The sequence below is a fragment of the Microcaecilia unicolor genome, chromosome 1 (assembly GCF_901765095.1).
Source record: "Microcaecilia unicolor chromosome 1, aMicUni1.1, whole genome shotgun sequence".
Classification (NCBI taxonomy): domain Eukaryota; kingdom Metazoa; phylum Chordata; class Amphibia; order Gymnophiona; family Siphonopidae; genus Microcaecilia; species Microcaecilia unicolor.
The window spans coordinates 668488959-668510569 of NC_044031.1; the positions used below are offsets into that span (position 1 = coordinate 668488959).

Here is a 21611-nt window from a genome sequence, read left to right on the forward strand (position 1 = left end):
CCCCAGTCTTTTTAATGGGTCAGTGTCACAAAGCAGCAACATGGATTGGACTCACTTTGCAGCAGCAATCTACAAAATACCAGGAGGTGAAAGGAGACAGGCATTGCTTCAGTGATTTGTCTGCTCTAGGATGAGTGATGGTCTCTATCCCAAAGAATTCTGCAGTATTATGTATTCATTCAGCAGTAATATACAGGTATAAATGCAGAATGTATAAAGTATGCCCCTCTTTTTCAGCCTATAGCAAAGTTCATTATCAAATTAGATCTAACAATGGATAATGAGTTGATGGAACCTACTGTTGTATGTATCAAAGAGGCTGCATCAAAGATCAGCTCAGACACATATATACTTACACTAAAGCCCATACATGTAAACATAGAAACAGAGAAAAATGTAGGCAGATAAAGACCATATGGCCTATCCAGTCTGCCCATTTATGCCATCTATTCTCCCAATCACCCCCTTAAGAGATCCTATGTACTTGTCCCAAGATCTCTTGAACCGAGATACTGTTTTCATCTCCGCCACTTCCATTGGGAGGCCATTCCATGAATTCACCACCCTTCCCATGAAGAAGTATTTTCTCAGGTTACTTCTGAGTCTATCCCATGTCACCTTCATCCTATGCCCCCTCACTCCACAGCTTCAATTGAGACTCGCTTCTTGTGCATTTATGTTGCATAAGTATTCAAATGTCTATCATATCTCCCCTGTACTGCCTTTCTTCCAAAGTATACATATAGAGATATTTAAGTCTGCCCCCATACGCTTTATGATGGCCGCCCTCTGGACCAACTCCACCCTCCTGTTTATATCTTTTTGAAGGTGTGGTTTACAGAATTGTACACAATATTCTAAATGAGGTCTCAGAGTCCTACAGAGAGGCATCATTACCTTTTTCGTACTGGCCATTCCACTCCCTATGCACCCAACATCCTTCTAGCTTTTGCCATCACCTTTTCTACCTGTTTGGTCACCTTAAGATCATTACATATGATCACACCCAAGTTCCGCTTCTCTTTCGTGCACAAAAGTTCTTTACCGATCCCTCGGGTGTTTGCATTTTTTAACATGAAATCTAAGCTGCCAAATTCCAGACCATTCCTCTAGCTTTGCTAAATCAGTCCTCATGTTATCCACACCTCAGGGGTGTCAACCCTATTGCAGATTTTTATATCATCTGCAAAGAGGCAAACCTTACCAGACAATTCTTCAGCAATACAGCTTACAAAAATGTTAAAAATAACCAGCCCAAGAACAAAACCTTGCGGCACACCACTGGTAACATCCTTTTCCTCAGAATGAGCTCCATTTACTACTACCCTCTAGCGTTCCACTCAACCATTTCCTACCCAGTCAGTCACTTTAGGGCCCATACCAAGGGAAATCAGTTTATTAGTTGTGGATGCATAACTGTGTCAAAGGCTTTGCTATTTTCCAAATACACCATATCTAGCGCTCTCCCTTGATCCAAGTCTCTGGTCACCCAGTCAAAGAAATTATTCAGATTTGTCTAACAAGACCTGCCTCTAGTGAAACCATGTTGTGTCTGGTTCTGTAATCCATTGGATTCCCAAAACTTTACTATTCTCTGTTTTAAAAGCATTTCATTAACGAACCTACACAGAAGTCAGACTTACCAGCCTATAGTTTCCAACAGGGGCATAACCAGACCTCACCGGGAGGGGGGGGGGGCCAGAGCCCAAGGTGGGGGGCACTGTTTAGCCATCCCCTGAGCCCCCCCCCCGAGCTTTAATATTATATTATCTTTAACATATATTTTAGTAATTTGGAAACATAGTAGATGATGGCAGATAAAGCCCTTTATGGTTCTTCCAGTCTGCCCAACAAGATAAACTTGTAGCATAAGCTATGATATGTAACATAGTAAATGACGGCAGAAAAAGACCTGCATGGTCCATCCAGTCTGCCCTACAAGATAAACTCATATGTGCTACTTTTTGTGTATACCTTACCTTGATTTGTACCTGTCCTTTTCAGGGCACAGACCGTGTAAGTCTGCCCAGCACTATCCCCACCTCCCAACCACCAGCCCCGCCTTCCACCACCGGCTCTGGCAGAGACCGTATAAGTCTGCCCAGCACTATCCCCGCCTCCCGCCACTGGCTCTGCCACCCAATCTCGGCTAAGCTCCTTAGGATCCATTCCTTCTGAACAGGATTCCTTTATGATTATCCCATGCGTGTTTAAATTCTGTTACCGTTTTCATTTCCACCACCTCCCGCGGGAGGGCATTCCAAGCATCCACTACTCCTCTGTGAAAAAATACTTCCTGACATTTTTCTTGAGTCTGCCCCCCTTCAATCTCATTTTATGTCCTCTCGTTCTACCACCTCCGCACCTCTGGAAAAGGTTCGTTTGCGGATTAATACTTTTCAAATATTTGAACGTCTGTATCATATCAACCCTGTTTCTCCTTTCTTCCAGAGTATACATGTTCAGGTCATCAAGTCTCTGCTCATACGTCTTGTAACACAAATCCCTTACCATTCTCTTAGCTTTTCTTTGCACCGCTTCAATTCTTTTTACATCTTTCGCAAGGTACGGCCTCCAAAACTGAACACAATACTCTAGGTGGGGCCTCACCAACGACTTATACAGGGGCATCAACACCTCCTTTCTTCTGCTGGTCACACCTCTCTCTATACAGCCTAACAACCTTCTAGCTACGGCCACCGCCTTGTCACACTGTTTCATCGCCTTCAGATCCTCAGATACTATCACCCCAAGATCCCTCTCCCCATCCGTACCTATCAGATTCTCCCCGCCTAACACATACGTCTCCCGAGGATTTCTATTCCCTAAGTGCATCACTTTGCATTTCTTCGCATTGAATTTTAATTGCCAAACCTTAGACCAGTCTTCTAGCTTCCTCAGATCCTTTTTCATGTTTTCCACTCCCTCCCGGGTGTCCACTCTGTTACAGATCTTAGTATCATCCACAAATAGGCAAACTTTACCTTCTAACCCTTCGGCAATGTCACTCACAAATATATTGAACAGAATCGGTCCCAGCACCGATCCTTGAGGCACACCACTACTCACCTTTCCATCCTCCGAGCGAATTCCATTCACCACCACCCTCTGGCTTTTGTCCGTCAACCAGTTCACCACTTCGGGTCCTATCTTCAGCCCATCCAGTTTATTTAAGAGCCTCCTGTGGGGAACCGTGTCAAAAGCTTTGCTGAAATCTAAGTAGATTACGTCCATAGCTCGTCCCTGATTCAATTCTCCTGTCACCCAATCAAAGAACTCAATGAGATTCGTTTGGCACGATTTCCCTTTGGTAAAACCATGTTGTCTCGGATCTTGCAACTTATTGGCTTCCAGGAAATTCACTATCCTTTCCTTTAGCATCGCTTCCATTACTTTCCAATAATCGAAGTGAGGCTTACCGGCCTGTAGTTTCCAGCTTCTTCCCTATCACCACTCTTGTGAAGAGGGACCACCTCCGCCGTTCTCCAATCCCTCGGAACCTCTCCCGTCTGCAAGGATATATTAAACAAATCTTTAAGAGGACCCGCCAGAACCTCTCTGAGCTCCCTCAATATCCTGTGGATCCCATCCGGTCCCATGGCTTTGTCCACCTTTAGCTTTTCAAGCTGTTCATACACACTCTCTTCCGTGAACGGTTTTCTATCCACTTCAATCTCATTTGTACTTTTTGCAGACCATCGCGGTCCTTCTCCAGGATTTTCTTCTGTGAAAACAGAACAGAAGTATCTATTTAGCAAATTTGCTTTTTCTTCATCATTATCCACATAGCGGTTCACAGTATCTTTTAGTCTCACAATTCCCTTTTTAGCCATTCTCCTTTCACTTATATACCTGAAGAAATTTTTGTCACCCCCCTTACATTTCTAGCCATTTGTTCTTCCGCTTGCGCTTTCGTCAGACGTATCTCTCTCTTGGCTTCTTTCAGTTTCATCCTGTATTCCTTCTCGTGTTCCTTTTCTTCAGTTTTTGTGTATTTCTGGAACGCCAACTCTTTAGCCTTTATTTTTTCAACCACTTGCTTGGAGAACCATATCGGTTTCCTTTTTCTCTTGATCCTGATTTGTCCTTGCCATTTTCAGGGCACAGACCTTAGAAGACTGCCCAGCACTGGCCTTGTACTCCAGTTACAGAAGCTGAATCTGTCCTGCTATGATCAGGGCACAGTCCGTAGAAATCTGCCAAGCACTGGCTTCACTTCCCAATTACTACTGTTGTCATCTAACCACTGCTAAGCTTGTTTGGTTCCATGTCTCCTATACAGGATTCCTTTGTGTTTATCCCACTCATTTTGAATTCTGTTACCATTTGCATCTCCACCACCTCCCGCTGGAGAGCATTTCAAGTATCTACCACCCTCTCTGTGAAAAAGTACATCCTGACATTATTCTTGAATCAGTTCTCCTACAACCTCAATGCATGTCCTCTAGTTCTACCACCTTCTTGTCTCTGGAAAAGGTTTGCTTGTAAATTAATACCTTTCAAATATTTGAACATCTGTTATATCAGGCTCATTTTTGAAACAGGACGACGCCCATCTTTCGACACAAATCGGAAGATGGGTGTCCTTCTCACAGGGTCGTACAAATAGGTATAATTGAAAGCCGATTTTGGGCGTCCCCAACTGCTTTCCATCACAGGGTCGACCAAAGTTCATGTGGGGGGGGGGGGGGGGTGTTGGAGGCGTAGCGAAGGCGGGACTTGGGCATGCCTAACACATGGACGTCCTCGACCAATAATGGGAAAAAAAAGGACGTCCCTGATGAGCACTTGGACAACTTTACCTGGTCCTGTTTTTCTTATGACCAAGGCACATAAAGGTGCCTGAACTGATGACCACCCCTTACTCCCCCCAGTGGTCACTAACCCCCTCCCACCCAAAAAAAACTTAAAAAATATTTTGTGCCTGCTTCAAATGTCATACTCAGGTGGTAAATGTGAGCCCTCCAAAACCCACCACAAACCCACTGTACCCACATCTAGGTGCCCCCCTTCACCCGTAAGGTGTACAGTTGTGGGTAGTGGGTTTTGGGGATGTTTGGGGGGGGCTCACATTTATGACCACAAGTGTAAAAGGTAGGGGGAGAATGGGCCTGGGTCCGTCTTGTTTCGATAATACGGGTTTCCCCGCCCCTCCATCAGGACATTTTGCGAGGACGTCCTCAGCAAAACTTGGGCGTCCCTTTCGATTATGCCCCTCCATATCACCCCCATCTCTCCTTTCCTCCAGGGTATACATGTTCAGGTCTTCAAGTGTCTCCTCATACGTCTTGCGATGCAAACCACATACCATTTTGGTCACTTTTCTCCAAGCTGCTTCAAATCTTTTTATATCCTTAGCAAGATATGGCCTCCAAGACTGAACACAATACTCCAAGTGGGGCCTCACCAATGATTTGCATAGGGGCATCAACACCTCCTTTCTTCTGCTGCTCATACCTCTCTCTATGCAGCCTAGAATTCTTCCGGCCACTCCCACTCACTTTATTCCTGCCCTGTCTTTCCTAAATAGATTATAGCCCAGTATAACTATATCCCAGTCATGGTTCTTTGTGAACCATGTCTCTGTGATCACCAGTAAATCCAGATCAACCTCTTCCATCACAGCCTTAAGATCTAAAACCTTATTTCCCATACTTTGGACATTAGTATATACTGCTTTTCAGATGTTGCCCCTTTTTCCCATTTGTTTAGAAAGGTAGTTAATGCTTCACTTACCTGACGGCTTTGATCACCCTAACCCAATGAGTCTAGTTTAAAGCCCTCTTCAGTAAGTTTGCCAGTCTGCTGCTGAAAACACATCCTCTCTTCTTCTACCAGCCCTTGGTAAAGCATCCCATGGTCCAGGATGCCAAAATGCTCTTGATGACACCATATGCACAGCCACATATTCCTTTCCAGGATTCAAGCTTCTCTACCTTGGCCTTTACCCTCAACAGAGAGAATTGATGAGAACACCACCTGTACACCTGTTTGCGTCACCCTCTCACCCACAGCCATGAAGTCACTTTTGATATTTTCAGAGGGGTACCCTAGCAGTATCATTCGTGCCAACATGGATGAGCAGCATTAGATAAGTCATTAGGTTTGGTGAGTCTCGGCAAGCTCTCTGTAACATCTTGAATTTTGGCACCTGGCAGGCAGCACACCTCCCAGGACATCATGTCTAGTCTGTATATCGATGCTTCTGTACTCCTCAGAACAGAATCACTACTACCTTTAGCCTATTAGTGGTCACTGGGGGATTTTGAGCTCTGATTCCTGCTCTCTCTCTGGGGTGCTCTCACCTCCTCCACTTCCTGGGCTGTATATTGGCTCCTCAGTTCAAGGATAGGTGGCGTCATGCTATCGATCCTGCAGGATCTCGTGATCTGAGTCCAGGTGTCCTCTTTCAACACAGCCTAGTGGTTAGTGCAGCAGACTTTGATCTTGGAGAACTGGGTTCAATTCCCACAGCAGCTCCTTGTGACTCTGTGCAAATCACTTAACCCTCCATTGCCCCAGGTACAAATAATTACCTGTATATACTTTGAATGTAGTTGCAAAAACCACAGGCAATTATCAAGCCCCATTTATCTTTCCCACTGCTGGAAATCTTTGATGCTTCATGAAGCATTTCATTGATGTGTTTCTCATTTTTGAGGATACTATGAGGCATATTTTCAAAGCACTTAGCCTCCCAAAGTTCCATAGAAACCTATGGAACTTAGCCTCCCAAAGTGCTTTGAAAATATGCCTCATAGTAACATAGTAAATGACGGCAGAAAAAGACCTGTACGGTCCATCCAGTCTGCCCAACAAGATAAACTCATTTTACATGGTATGCGATACTTTATATGTATACCCGAGTTTGATTTGTCCTTGCCTTTCTCAGGGCACAGACCATAGAAGTCTGCCCAGCACTGTTCTTGTACTAAGTTCTGAAGCTAACGTCAAAGCCCCTTAAAATTTACACTCCAGCCCATCCCTATCTATTCAGTCACGATCAGGGTGTAGACCATAGAAGTCTGCCCAGCTCCCGTTTTGTTTCCCAATTACCGGCGTCGCCACCCAATCTCCTTACCTTCTTTAAATACTCATTTTCTTAAAGGTTTCCTGAATTTTAAGGTCTTTATTCAAAGCGAGTTTCTGATCCAGGGGACCATCAAAACACATTGACCCTAGATTGTCTCCTACTGAAACCATTTTTCTTTTTCCTTAAACATCATTGCCTCTACTATTAAACCCTAATATCCTTAACTTCTAGATCCCTTGTGTTTCTGGCTTTGAATCTGTTCTAATTCTTGTTAATAACCTGATTACTGCATGTTTCAACTACAATAATGACCTAACATGTCTCCTATGGTACCCACCATCTGCAACTCATTCTGAACAGAGCTGCCAGATTTCTTTTCAACTCTGCAAAACTCGCTCACATTACGCTCACCCTTTCCTGTTTTCATTGGCTGCCCACTAATCTGTGCACCTAGTTTAAATTGCCACACTTTGTCTTTACTTGCAAACAGAGGGCTGCCAAAAAGAACAGTTTGCAAGGCATCTGGCATCTGAAAAGAGGTTTTGCTTCCTAGAAAGTAAGTGAATTAGAAAACATTTTAAATCTCATTTCTTGGATCTTTTATCTGAGTGAATATTCAACTTAGTTCTGTTTTCCGAGCGCTGCTATATTTTGTACATGGAATGAACAATAGGAAGAACTGTCACCTGTCCTTTATTAAGTAGGGCAGGGTGGCCTAACCCAGAAGACAATAAAAGTAAGCTCTTCAGCTAGGGATACCCACATGTGATAATTATAGGCCTGCTTGTCCTCGGAGAAAGCGAAGAGGCCCACCCGCAGCAGGTATTCTCAGAGGACAGCAGGCCATATATTCTCAAATGTGGGTAACGTGTTGCCCGGTTTGGAACTTGCGACAAGCTTTTCAGAGCTTTTTGAGCGTGTTGCGCTCCCACTGTGCATGCACGAGTGCCTTCCCGAACGCCACAGGAACGCAGGACCAACAGTACAATACTATAGAATACTAGAAAAAGGAGAAAACTCCAAGGAGAGGTGGGAAAGGTATGTGAGAATATATGGCCTGCTGTCCCTGGAGAACACCCGCTACAGGCAAGTGTCCCCGCCCTCTCAGAGGACAAGCAGGCCCAAAGCTCTCACACATTGGAATCTCTAGCTACCAGGCTCACTAAAACCAACAACCAATCGTCAACTGAACCTCGCAAGGCTAAAACACAGATTAGCCTAAATCTATATACAACTGTGTGAGTGTGAAACCTGGAACAGAATAAAATGGAACGTTTTGCCTCTAGAGGCTGCGTCAGGGGTTAACAACTGTGTGGTGAAACATATAAAACATAGATTTATTAAAAATCAATAACGACTAAACCATAAAATGAAATACTTTCTCAAAATTAAATCGAACATACATACTAAAGAAATGATTATCAATTTTCAATGGAGACATGCTAATAACTAATATCATTCAAAGATGTCCATACATATATAAACAATGTTAATATTAAAAAGCACAAACTCCCATAACGTTAGCAGAAGATAGAGGCCTAATCAAAGACCTCCAAATTTGAGAGTGTACAGATTGCGGGAGTACTTGGTTGGTATCTGCTTCCCATACTTCTTTGAGTGAATAACTGTGCTTATACTGGTGGGAAAGCAGAATCTTATATATAGATGAGGCCATATGACCATTATTAATCAAGGATGCTGCAGTTTGATAGATAGAGGGTTCATGAGAACCAGTAGAATTTAGTACATTTGTAGACTTAACACAATGTGTCAGTTGCAACCATTGAAAGAAATGTGTCCTAGGAATGTGCAGGCTTGTATGAACCTCCTGGAATGTTAGTAGATCATTCTGACCCTCTTTACATAAGTCTTCAATAGTCCAAACTCCACAACAAGCCCAAGACTTCCAGAAGAATGTTTTTTATGCAATCAATGTTATGTCTGTGCTACGTTGTTCAGGATCCATCACTAAGTTCGTATCTCCTACTACTAACATTGGTAAATCCATGAAAGGTTCTAATTTGCTAAGCAGTTCTGGGTAAAAGGACTTTGTAAAGGGTGTGGGTCCATATATCCCCAAGAGGTAAAGTTCTCTGCTCTGTACCCATAGCTCTGTATTATCGGCAAACATTACCTTGGACGTACATCTCTGGAAAAGGTTCGTTTACAAATATTTGAAAGGTATTAATCTGCAAACGAACCTTTTCCAGAGATGCGAAGGCGGTAGAACGAGAGGACATGAAATGAGATTGAAGGGGGGCAGACTCAAGAAAAATGTCAGGAAGTATTTTTTCACGGAGAGAGTAGTGGATGTTTGGAATGCCCTCCCGCGGGAGGTGGTGGAAACGAAAACGGTAACGGAATTCAAACATGCATGGGATAAACATAAAGGAATCCTGTTCAGAAGGAATGGATCCTAAGGAGCTTAGTCGAGATTGGGTGGCAGAGCCGGTGGCGGGAGGTGGAGATGGTGCTGGGCAGACTTATATGGTCTGTGCCAGAGCCGGTGGTGGGAGGCGGGAATAGTGCTGGGCACACTTATAGGGTCTGGGCCCTGAAAAAGACAGGTACAAATCAAGGTAAGGTATACACAAAAAGTAGGACATGTGAGTTTGTCTTGTTGGGCAGACTGGATGGACTGTGCAGGTCTTTTTCTGCCATCATCTACTATGTTACATGCCAGTGATTTCCTAATTAAGATTGCAATGCCCACTTTACGGGTCCCCGATGAGGAATAATGCACTTCCCCTAACCACTGTCTACTAAGTTTTTGGTGTTCGGAACTGGTGAGCCTGATATATATATATATATATACAGTGGTGGAAATAAGTATTTGATCCCTTGCTGATTTTGTAAGTTTGCCCACTGACAAAGACATGAGCAGCCCATAATTGAAGGGTAGGTTATTGGTAACAGTGAGAGATAGCACATCACAAATTAAATCCGGAAAATCACATTGTGGAAAGTATATGAATTTATTTGCATTCTGCAGAGGGAAATAAGTATTTGATCCCCCACCAACCAGTAAGAGATCTGGCCCCTACAGACCAGGTAGATGCTCCAAATCAACTCGTTACCTGCATGACAGACAGCTGTCGGCAATGGTCACCTGTATGAAAGACACCTGTCCACAGACTCAGTGAATCAGTCAGACTCTAACCTCTACAAAATGGCCAAGAGCAAGGAGCTGTCTAAGGATGTCAGGGACAAGATCATACACCTGCACAAGGCTGGAATGGGCTACAAAACCATCAGTAAGACGCTGGGCGAGAAGGAGACAACTGTTGGTGCCATAGTAAGAAAATGGAAGAAGTACAAAATGACTGTCAATCGACAAAGATCTGGGGCTCCACGCAAAATCTCACCTCGTGGGGTATCCTTGATCATGAGGAAGGTTAGAAATCAGCCTACAACTACAAGGGGGGAACTTGTCAATGATCTCAAGGCAGCTGGGACCACTGTCACCACGAAAACCATTGGTAACACATTACGACATAACGGATTGCAATCCTGCAGTGCCCGCAAGGTCCCCCTGCTCCGGAAGGCACATGTGACGGCCCGTCTGAAGTTTGCCAGTGAACACCTGGATGATGCCGAGAGTGATTGGGAGAAGGTGCTGTGGTCAGATGAGACAAAAATTGAGCTCTTTGGCATGAACTCAACTCGCCGTGTTTGGAGGAAGAGAAATGCTGCCTATGACCCAAAGAACACCGTCCCCACTGTCAAGCATGAAGGTGGAAATGTTATGTTTTGGGGGTGTTTCTCTGCTAAGGGCACAGGACTACTTCACCGCATCAATGGGAGAATGGATGGGGCCATGTACCGTACAATTCTGAGTGACAACCTCCTTCCCTCCGCCAGGGCCTTAAAAATGGGTCGTGGCTGGGTCTTCCAGCACGACAATGACCCAAAACATACAGCCAAGGCAACAAAGGAGTGGCTCAGGAAGAAGCACATTAGGGTCATGGAGTGGCCTAGCCAGTCACCAGACCTTAATCCCATTGAAAACTTATGGAGGGAGCTGAAGCTGCGAGTTGCCAAGCGACAGGCCAGAACTCTTAATGATTTAGAGATGATCTGCAAAGAGGAGTGGACCAAAATTCCTCCTGACATGTGTGCAAACCTCATCATCAACTACAGAAGACGTCTGACCGCTGTGCTTGCCAACAAGGGTTTTGCCACCAAGTATTAGGTCTTGTTTGCCAGAGGGATTAAATACTTATTTCCCTCTGCAGAATGCAAATAAATTCATATACTTTCCACAATGTGATTTTCCGGATTTAATTTGTGATGTGCTATCTCTCACTGTTACCAATAACCTACCCTTCAATTATGGGCTGCTCATGTCTTTGTCAGTGGGCAAACTTACAAAATCAGCAAGGGATCAAATACTTATTTCCACCACTGTATATATATATACACACACACATAGATATACATAAATTGTTCTATGTAATCAGAACACCTTGTCAGTTCAACTTTTGTTATATTGTGAGCCACATTGAACTTGAATATTTTATTTGAGTTAATGTGAGATATGTCATAAATAAATAATAAATTATGACGTCTGTTATTTGGGAATGTTCTTCCATGCTGTCTATTACGGTATTGTTTATACTGTACTGACATTTATCCTATTTCTGTTATATGATTGTTCTGTAGTGCTGTTAAATTTGTATATTTTTGATACTGTTTCATGGTAGTCCTGTTATTAGGCTTAAACGTAAGACAGTGAAGAAGGGTGTCCTAATCCAGCAAAAGTGGTGAAAATCATATAAAACTACTCAAACATTTTACAAAAATATTTTATTACAAAGAGAATTTTTTTTTTTTTTTGTAAATCCAGCTTTGATTTACCTGATGCTTCTCAAACTTACCAAGATTCAAGCTGAAGACATCTTGCACATAGAACCAGTCCCTCTCCTGGTAACACAGCTTTCATGATCTTTTCTTCCTTGCTAGTAGTAATGTTCAATGTTCTATTATGTCACTTAATTTAATACAGAAAAACACACAAACAAAAAGGAGGAAAAAAATCCCCTATGAAGAAATACAAACAAAAAAGAAGTAGGGGAGGATCAATAAAAAATAATTAAAATACATACAAAGGAACCTAGGAGTCAGTTGTTTATAATAAGAACTAGACCATCAGGTCTGTATAAGAACAATTTCCCAAAACAGTGGAAGTTCAACAGGACTCAAAACAGTGCTGTGTTTCGGTGTAAAAACTTACGTCAGGAGTCACAACAATTAGAGTAGTTCTAATCACAAGTATCTGTTGTTGGGGGTTAAATATCCTCAAAGAGGAAAATATCTATGTAAATGCATTTTCTGCTAAATGCTCAGAGATTTAGTGTGAAAAACCAAGCATGCTTGCTATACATATTTAATTTAATGCCTACATATACAGTATCGGGGGGATTCTATATATATGACGACTAACGTTGCATACACAAATCAGCGTGCATTGCCAATTTGTGTGCACAACCTAGAAACATGACGGCAGATAAAGGCCACATGACCCATCCAGTCTGCCCATCCTCTGTAACCCCTAATTCTTTCTGTGAAATAATACTTCCTTAGGTTACTCCTAAGCCTATTCCCTCTTAACTTTATCGTATGCCCACTCATTCCAGAGCTCTCCTTCATTTGAAAAAGGCTCTCTTCCTGTACATAAATGCCCTTGAGATAGTTAAACGATTCTATCATGTCTCCTCTCTCCCTCCTCTCTTCCAGTGTATACATGTTGAGGTTCATAAGCCTGTCCCTATAACTTTTGCATTCAAGACTGCTTACTAATTTCGTAGCCGCCCTCTGGACCAACTCCATCCTGTTTATATCTTTCCTTAGGTGCGGTCTCCTGAACTGCATGCAGTACTCCAAATTAGGCCTTACCAGAGACTTTTACAACAGCACTATCACCTCCTTTTTGCTGCTAGTCATGCCTCTCTTTATGCACCCAAGCATCCTTCTGGCTTTGGCTGTCATTTTTATTACCTGTTTGAAAGTTTTAAGGTCATCAGACACAATCACCCCCAAGTCCTGCTCTTCCTTCACACTCTGAAGCACTACACCCCCTATACTGTACCGTTCCCTCGGATTTTTGCGACCCAAGTGCATGACCCTGTATTTTTGGGGATTAAACCTTAGTTGCCAAATATCGGTCCATTCCTCCAGCTTCGCTAGGATCTTCCTCATGTCATTCACACCCCCCAGGGTGTCCACCCTGTTGCAGAGTTTAGTATCATCTGCAAAGAGACAAACCTTACCAGACAGCCCTTCTGCAATATCGCTCATAAAGACGTTAAAAAAAGCTGGCCCTAGGACCGATCCCTGTGGTACTCCGCTGACGACCTCTTTTTCTTCAGAGCAAGCTCCGTTTACCACCACCCTCTGTCTCCTACCATTCAACTAATTTTTTACCCAATCCGTTACTCTGGGTCCCACACCGAGGGCACTCGATTTATTTATCAGTCGCCTGTGCGGAACCGTGTCAAAGGCTTTGCTGAAATCCAAGTATACCACCTCAAAAAGGTGCCCGAACTGACCGGATGACCTCCGCAGGGAATCGGGGATGACATCCCCTTACTCCCCCAGTGGTCACTAACCCCCTCCCACCCTAAAAAAAAAAAAAAACCTAAAAATATTTTGTGCCAGCATCTATGCCAGCCTCAAATGTCATACCCAGCTCCATGACAGCAGTATGCAGGTCCCTGGAGCAGTTTTAGTGGGTGCAATGCACTTCAGGCAGGCAGACCCAGGCCCATCCCCCCTACCTTTTATACTTGTGGTGGTAAATGTGAGCCCTTCAAAACCCACCAGAAACCCACTGTACCCACATCTAGGTGCCCCCTTTCACCCCTAAAGGCTATGGTAGTGTTGTACAGTTGTGGGAAGTGAGTTTTGGGGGGGGGGGGGGTTAGGGGGCTCAGCATACAAGGTAAGGGAGCTATGCACCTGGGAGCAATTTGTGAAGTCCACTACAGTGCACCCTAGGGTGCCCGGTTGGTGTCCTGGCATGGGCGGGGGACCAGTGCACTACGAATGCTGGCTCCTCCCACGACCAAAGGGCTTGCATTTGGTCGTTTCTGAGATGGGTATCCTCGGTTTCCACTGAAAGTCAGAAACGACCAAGTCTAGATTTGGGCGTCCCCAACCATATTATCGAAACGAAAGATAGACATCCATCTTGTTTAGATAATACGGGTTTCCCCGCCCCTTCGCCGGGATGTCCTGCGAGGACATCCTCAGTAAAACTTGGGCGCCCCTTTCGATTATGCCCCTCTGTGTGATCCAAACATGGCCACTCAACATGGCAGCATAACTTTTTGAAAATAATCCAAATAATCACACACAGCATTGTGAATTTTTTGAAAAAGAATCTTTTTTATTTTGTATTTCAACCCTATAAAAGATGTTATCAAGGCACCAGACATGGATTTTTAAATTAAAAACAACCAAATATGTTTCTGCCACCTGCCTGCCCGTGAAACAAAGAACAAAGACACAGATAAGTTTTTCGTGCTTTTGTTTGGCACACACACAAAAACAGCAGTAGGATGGAGTAATCACTGGATGCAGCTCAGGCTGTAGTGCTGTACATCACGGTGCAGTGGACTCAGGTTTCAGTCTGCTCTTTAATGTCCAGTAAGCTCATATCTGTAACTCAGTCAGCATACTTGAGCTCAAGATTGAAATGAAATCCTTGTTCCCAGGGCCACTATCTATGTTCAACACTGGTAATCTCATCAGACTATGACTGAAAATAAACTCTGTACTCACTGAAGTGGTCCCTTCACAATTGGTGGTGGGGGGGGGGGGGGGGGGTCATCTAAGGCAATTTAGGGGACATCTGTATGACTGTCCATGTAAAGCTTGATGGGTACATACATATTTGCTGTTAGTGTCTGCTAAGCTGGCAACTTTCACTAGCCAATTTTACTTGTAAAATCCATCACAAATCATGAGTAGGTAGCAGATTCAAATTCCTTTGGGGTTAAAAACAGTCAATCTTTTTACATTTACTCTGATTCTAGACCTTTGCTGTCAGTTCTAAGGGTTTGCCTCAAATGTGAAACTTGGTTTAGCTTTAAATATTCTAGTTTGCCCAGGCTTTATAAATGGTACTAAACAAATTATTTGCATAATCTTTGACATTTAAAGATGAGGTTCAGCTTTCATGATACTTAAAAATGGCATTGGATTGCAGTTGTAGGTTCTAAAGTAGAGATTTGTTCTCCATGGTCAGAAATTCAGTTTGATATTAAAGTCTACAACAGACTGAATCCCATTAATATGTAAAGATTGGGCTTCTTGTGCTGAAAGGGCCCTATTTCCAGAGGTGAGAGGCTAATGTAGTGGCCCAATTTGAATATCTATGCTAATCTCAAAGATACTACTATACTATCACTGCTGTCACTAGATTTCTGGCCCCAGGTTCTCCTCATCCCTTCAATACCTCCTTAAGTCCACTCACCCGACATCCCATTTTCTTGCTGTCTATGGAAATCTGTCCAGCAGACTCCATTATTCACAAGTAGGCACAGGCAGGTGACAATGGCACAAAATTCTCACATAAGTAAACCTTCTAACAATATGAAGGCACAGACTAGAGAAGCATCATTTCACATAGCCCCCCAAGTTAGAGCAACTATTTTTCCTGACTAAGAAAGCAAAACGTAAGTATGATATTGGTCTACAATAATAAAACATTGAAAAGTACAAAAGTCAGAAGCTGCATGTTAAATGACTGACATTAAAGAAAACAGATAAATATTTAGGCAAAACCTATTGAGAAGGTTCAGTACAAGTTACTTGAGAACCTATAACAAAGGGGTACCAAAATGCCCTAGCTTTCTTTCCTGCCCATGATCCAAAAGCATGAAAGTGAAGGCATGTGTGGGAAAAGAAGGAACTCTATGATGAAAGCCTGAGGATGGTAAACTGACTTCACCAAAATGTTAGATGGGTACTTTTGTAAATAAAACAGCCAATTAAATGCTCAGGGCAAGATACCTCCAGGTGGGGGTATGTCATCTGAGTAAGGCTATAGATAAAAATGACAGAACCAGCAGGAGGACAGGAAGCAATCCTCATCTTAGCTTGTCTTAAGAGGAATCCACTATCTAAAACTATTAGGCAATATTCATAATTTTTAATTAATTTCTTTGTTTATTCAGTCCCTTGCTATACCACCTTTTGTAAGCAAACAACGAAAGAAGAGATACAGAAGGGTAAAAGCAGTACAACTGCAGCTGATGACTGCGCCATACCCATCAATGACACCTAGAGAGACCCAGCTCAGGAGTGTCTGAAAGCTAACTGGAAGTGAGTCATATCTTAAATTTCTTTTAAGGTGGCTCTTCCTGAAGAAGAGCAGATGAAGGATCCCAAAGAAAAGGCCCTACATAGAATAACCCTGTCTATTGAAGTCAAGCTTAGTCCTAGTGACTGAAGGAATGCATAGGAAATTTTCTTTTTGAGAACAGAAAGACAGAGGAAGAGTAAAGAACAATCAAAGATGATAAATAAATTGGGATACTGGTATTAAAATCCTTGTAAACTAATAGAAGGACCTTAAACCATACCCACAAAGAAACAGGAAGCCAGCAATTACTAAATAAAAGAGGCATGGCATGATCAAACTTGGTTGAGTTACAACGGATTCTTATTATACTATTCTGAATTGTATTCAGAAGATCCCGAGACAGAACTGCAATAGTCAAGCCACGAGATGATTAAAGCATTAGAAAGAGAATATAAAGCTGGGATAGCTAAATATGATTTTAGAAGGCAGATGAAGAGCGCAAAAAAGAGGACCATGCCACTATGGATACTCTGGCTTCAAATATCAGCTGGCAGTCACCGATGCTCAAGTACTTAAGAGAGTCTGTCAGTGAAACAGGGGAACCAGAAAGAAAGGGCACAAAAGAGGAATGGGAGATCTCCCAGTGAGCCATGCAGCCTCTGATTTGGTAGGATTGAGAACCAAATAATTGTCTCAAAGCCAACTGGATACAGTCTCAAGGCAGGTATTCATACAGCAAAGGTCAAGAGGCAGAATAAATGTATGCAACTAAACGTACATTGCCAAAGTACTTCTACCAAAGTTAGCGAGTGGGGGGAGGAAAACGTTGAAGAGAAGAGGAGCAAGTACAAAGCCTTGTTGGACACAACAGGTTAAAGAGTGACGTAAGGAAAGAAAAGAATCAGTGGAAACACAAATGACTGTCTTTCAGAAAGGATGAAGACCACTGAAGAACATGATCCTTCATCCCAAAACCAGCAAGGCGGGATAGTAAAAGATGCTGGTTAAGTAGATCAAATGCAGAAGAAAGGTCCATGGAAACCACAAAAGTGACATTTCATCAAAAGCATAGATGTGGGGTAGAAAATCTTCATTTTTCCATTGAAAATGTTCAATTTCTAAAAATAGCTTCATAAAATTACAACAATGAATGGATCCCAATGCAACATTAGATAAGTTTGGCAATTTCAAGCTTTCAGTTTCTTTCTATATAACATCTTGACAAAGCTGAACATGTGTATTGTTTATGTTTATTATTAGATTCTTGATACACTGCTTTTCTATGGTACAACCAAAGCAGTTAACATATTACATACAGGCACTGATTTTTCTCCTTGATCAAATAATTACACAGTTTAGCTACTTGGCCAATATGACAATGCAAGACAAAAATATTATCATCCACGTGCAACTAAATATATGTATCACCAAGCTCACTAAATGCCCCAGCGAATCACGTATTTGTCTCAATGTTGACTCTACTGCTATGCTGCAGGGATACTATTGACTCTGATCGCTATGTAAAGTATAAAGTAGGCTTTTGTCACTGGGAATGGCCATGGCAGGAGAGCAGGTGAGAGATATAGAAACTCAAGTTCAGGAAATTAGTCTTTTGCCTCCTTTTCTGCCAAGTGCTTAAGACACAGCACCAAACTCATGAGAGGCTGGATCTTAAGTACTGATCAAGCTCCTGGACAAAGGAAAAAGAGGAGTTGTGGTCACTGACCTTTTTGCCATAGAAAGGGGTTCTTATGTTCCTGGCATTCTAATACAGGTAGGGGGATCTGAAGAATCCAAACTCCAGGGCCTTGTGGAATTGGCTCAAATACATATATATATATATTTTTTTTTTTTGGGGGGGGGGGGGGGGAATAAAAAAGAAAAAGGAATGCTTTCCTCTGTGCTGATGGTAGTGCTCAGAGGGAAGAAATCTGTTTTGTTTTGTTTTTTTAAGTGTCTTGCATCCGGCAATTTCATTGTCTGGCCTCTAAGTGGCCAAGACATTCTGGTTCTATAGGTCAGAAGTGTTTTCTGCTTGTAAGAGAGTGGAGTAAAGAAAAGGAAGATTCCTGATACAGGAACCTAAAGATCTTTGAGTGGAAGTAGAGAGAACTCCATTCCATTTGTGGAGATAAGAGCATTTTATTGTGCTTCTAATAACAGCCAAAACCCGGAATGGACTGTCTCTCATTTGGGTGCATACAAGAGTGTCTGAAGAGAGAAAAGGAGACAGTGAGTCAATGTAAAGCACCTGCAAGAGCAGGTCCTTAAAGAAAGTCTTTCCTCTGCCCCTCTGACAAGAAAATAAGGAGTGCAGTTCCCCTTTTCATAGATACGTCAAAACAAGACAGGTCAAGGGGTCTGCAATATGTAGACCAAATAACATGCCAAATCAGAGCAGAATGAATTTAAGGCATCAGATAAATTTGTGTGGCAAAATTTCCTGAGAAAAAATAGGCAAATTTTATGCAAATCAGAAAAGCATTTCATGGGAAAATGCATCAGTTTAAACTTTTTTTAAAATAACCCATATCTCTGTGCCCAAGGCTAGTTTAAACTACAAGCCATGCTGACATTATAGTTATCCGTGAAACACATCACCAGAACATAGAATCTGGCTCCATAGTGAGATTCCTTCTAATCCCTGATATAGTCAGTTTTAAGAGCATTAGGAAGACAGACTCCAGGAGGAGGAAGGCAAACTGTGTACATCACTCTGTTCCCCGCCTAGTCAGTATATTTTGTGCACGGAGTAACGTACGAGGCCACATCTGAAAGTTTTAGTGAGACAAAAAGATGAAGATGCTATAATCTATTGAAATACTTATGAAACAAAATTAGTGTTTCTACCTCTGAATTTCAATTTTTCCTTCCTACAGAGGAGAAGAGAACAACTTTAGTCTATGTTCAAAAACATAGACTAAAGCCCCTGTACCGATGGGAAGGTATCTTCCTGTATACTAATAGACTGATAATGAAATCTAAGCTCCCTTCTCACACAGACTCCCTTGTGAAATTAAGCAAATGTTTTGTTTTGAAATCACACCACTGCCCTCTCCTTCCATGCCTGCTCCTTTTCAATATTTCAGACCACAAAAACATTTATTGTGAATTAAAGCAAACCCCACAATAATAAAACATTTCCCATGTATGGATGTCTGCTAGCTTTAAAGGCAGATTTCTCATATCTTTTACAACAAAATGTCCGGGTTCCCCTGTATCCTGCGGGGCAAATGGGATAGAGCAGCTGTCAGGCCAGGCAATGTGTGCAATCGGCCTTTTCTCCTGTCAGCAGATTTCTTCTCCGTCATCTGCAGAGGAAAACAAAAAAGGTGAGAGAGACAGTATCAGATGAATGGAATCAGCTAAGGTGTACACAGTACCAGAGAAAATAGGTCAGGGGTATATGGAGGGAGGAGGGGAACGCAAGAAGAGGGTAGGGCTGTATATCTTAACCAGTTATTAGGTATTCATAAATCAGTGCATTTTAACAAAAGATGTACAAAATGGCAGAGAAATATAACAAATGTATATAAACAGCCTCACCTGTATCCATGTATTACATGAAATGATTTCACATTGACATTTATTTGGCATTTGAATACCTGAATGACTATTTCCATTTCCAATTGCCCAAGCTAACTGGAGTGGAAGGTTCTTGCTTTAAAAAGAACAATTCTGTCACTTCCATACCACAGATATGGATACATGACAATTCTACAGCAAATATACCATATCTGGGAACTCTTCCAAGTATGACGTATAATATGAGCTGGAGAGGATACTCCTATATCATACAACTGTATACCCCCTTCAAAAAATCACGACTCTATTTCAGCTTTTAATATCTAGCTGCATACACCATACTCTTTTCCAGCATGAAGAAAAGACAACATGAAAACATGGAAAACATGGAGGAAAAAGCTTCAAAAATGGAGCTCCTGCTTAATATGGCAACCAGCCTTCTGTATCAAGGAGCATACATTCTCATCATAGGCAAAAAAACCTCCATCCGCTCGGGCAGGTTTATAGACCTGACTGTCTCCAGGAGAGAACCATGAATCTCCAGACACTGTATCCTAGATAGCACAACACTAGGGAAGAAAGTCTTCCTCTCCCCTAAAAAATTGTGTCCCCAGCATTTAGTGATGTGAAAATGTCCCCCACCCTCCTGATTTCTCCTATTGTAACACACTGAATGGTTTCTGATCTTTAAACTAAATATAATACTGCATTAGCCAAAAGGAACCTAAGTAATACACAATACACCCCTTCATTTACATTATCCAATACCCTTATAACTCATGGAGAAAAGTAACTGCTCCCTTAATCAACAAATTGACCAAATTTAACTGATTAGATTCAGCTGATTGAACACAGACATGCTTGACTGCAGCCAGCCCTACTCAATCTAACCCTCACTATATATTGTATCTTACTATAAGAGCAGGGCTTTTTTTGAGGGGGTACTGAGTACCAGCACCTTTTCCATTGTCTGCTAAAATTGACCCAGGGACCCCAAATTTTAATGAATAAGCTCAGGCTCTACACACCAATTCTGCCTTGTCATAGATTCTGTGACTGGTTGCAGGGGGCCTGGCTATGTGAGGTGGGTCCCACAGTGATCACCCCAACTCTGAAGGGTGGCTTACCATTTGAGTACCGGCACCTTTTTTGCTAGAAAAAAACGCACTGTATACGAGTGAAGTAGTCGCCACAAGGTTTCCACAAGAATATGATACCATACTAAATACTATACTTTTCCAGGAGAGATGAGAGAAAAAAAAAGTTGATCTGTCTGAAAAGGGTTACAAAGCCATTGCTATAGCTCAGGGACTCCACTGAACCACAGTGAGAGCCATTAAGACATGGAATGGTGGTGAATCTTTCCAGGAGTGTCTGGCCTGCCAAAACTACTCCAAGGACATGGCAATAACTCATCTAGGAGTCACAAAACTTCCCAGAACATCCAAAGAACTGAAGGCGTTTCTAACTTCAGTTAAAATCAGTGTTCATGACTCCACAATAAGGGAAAGGGAAGGGGGATGGGATTTGATATACTGCCTTTCTGTGGTTACAATCAAAGCAGTTTACATATTATCTAATCAAATCTGAACATTTATATTCCACTTAACCTCGAACTGGCTCAAGGCAGATCACAATAAGAAAGGGGCACAAATAGACTATAATTGCAAAAGTACAATTTAAATAGAACAATAAAAAAAAAAACCATTACAGTTAAACTTTAAGGAAATACTGATCAAATAGGTC

General features: G+C 42.3%; 1 protein-coding gene across 6 annotated transcripts in view; it reads right to left on the bottom strand.

The window, feature by feature from the left end:
- Positions 1-6735: 6735 nt before the first annotated feature.
- The window catches only part of CD276 (CD276 molecule), a 234831-nt gene continuing 219955 nt past the window's right edge, over positions 6736-21611 (bottom strand). For 5 of the 6 annotated variants that reach the window (XM_030187135.1, XM_030187125.1, XM_030187153.1 and 2 more), the window contains exon 8: positions 14440-19651. In XM_030187135.1, coding sequence (XP_030042995.1) covers positions 19629-19651 — 23 coding nt within the window. In that variant the 3' untranslated portion in view covers positions 14440-19628. Of the gene's footprint in view, positions 6755-13641; positions 13645-14439; positions 19652-21611 lie in introns of those variants that run through there. The other variant, XR_003939989.1, reaches the window with a different exon arrangement.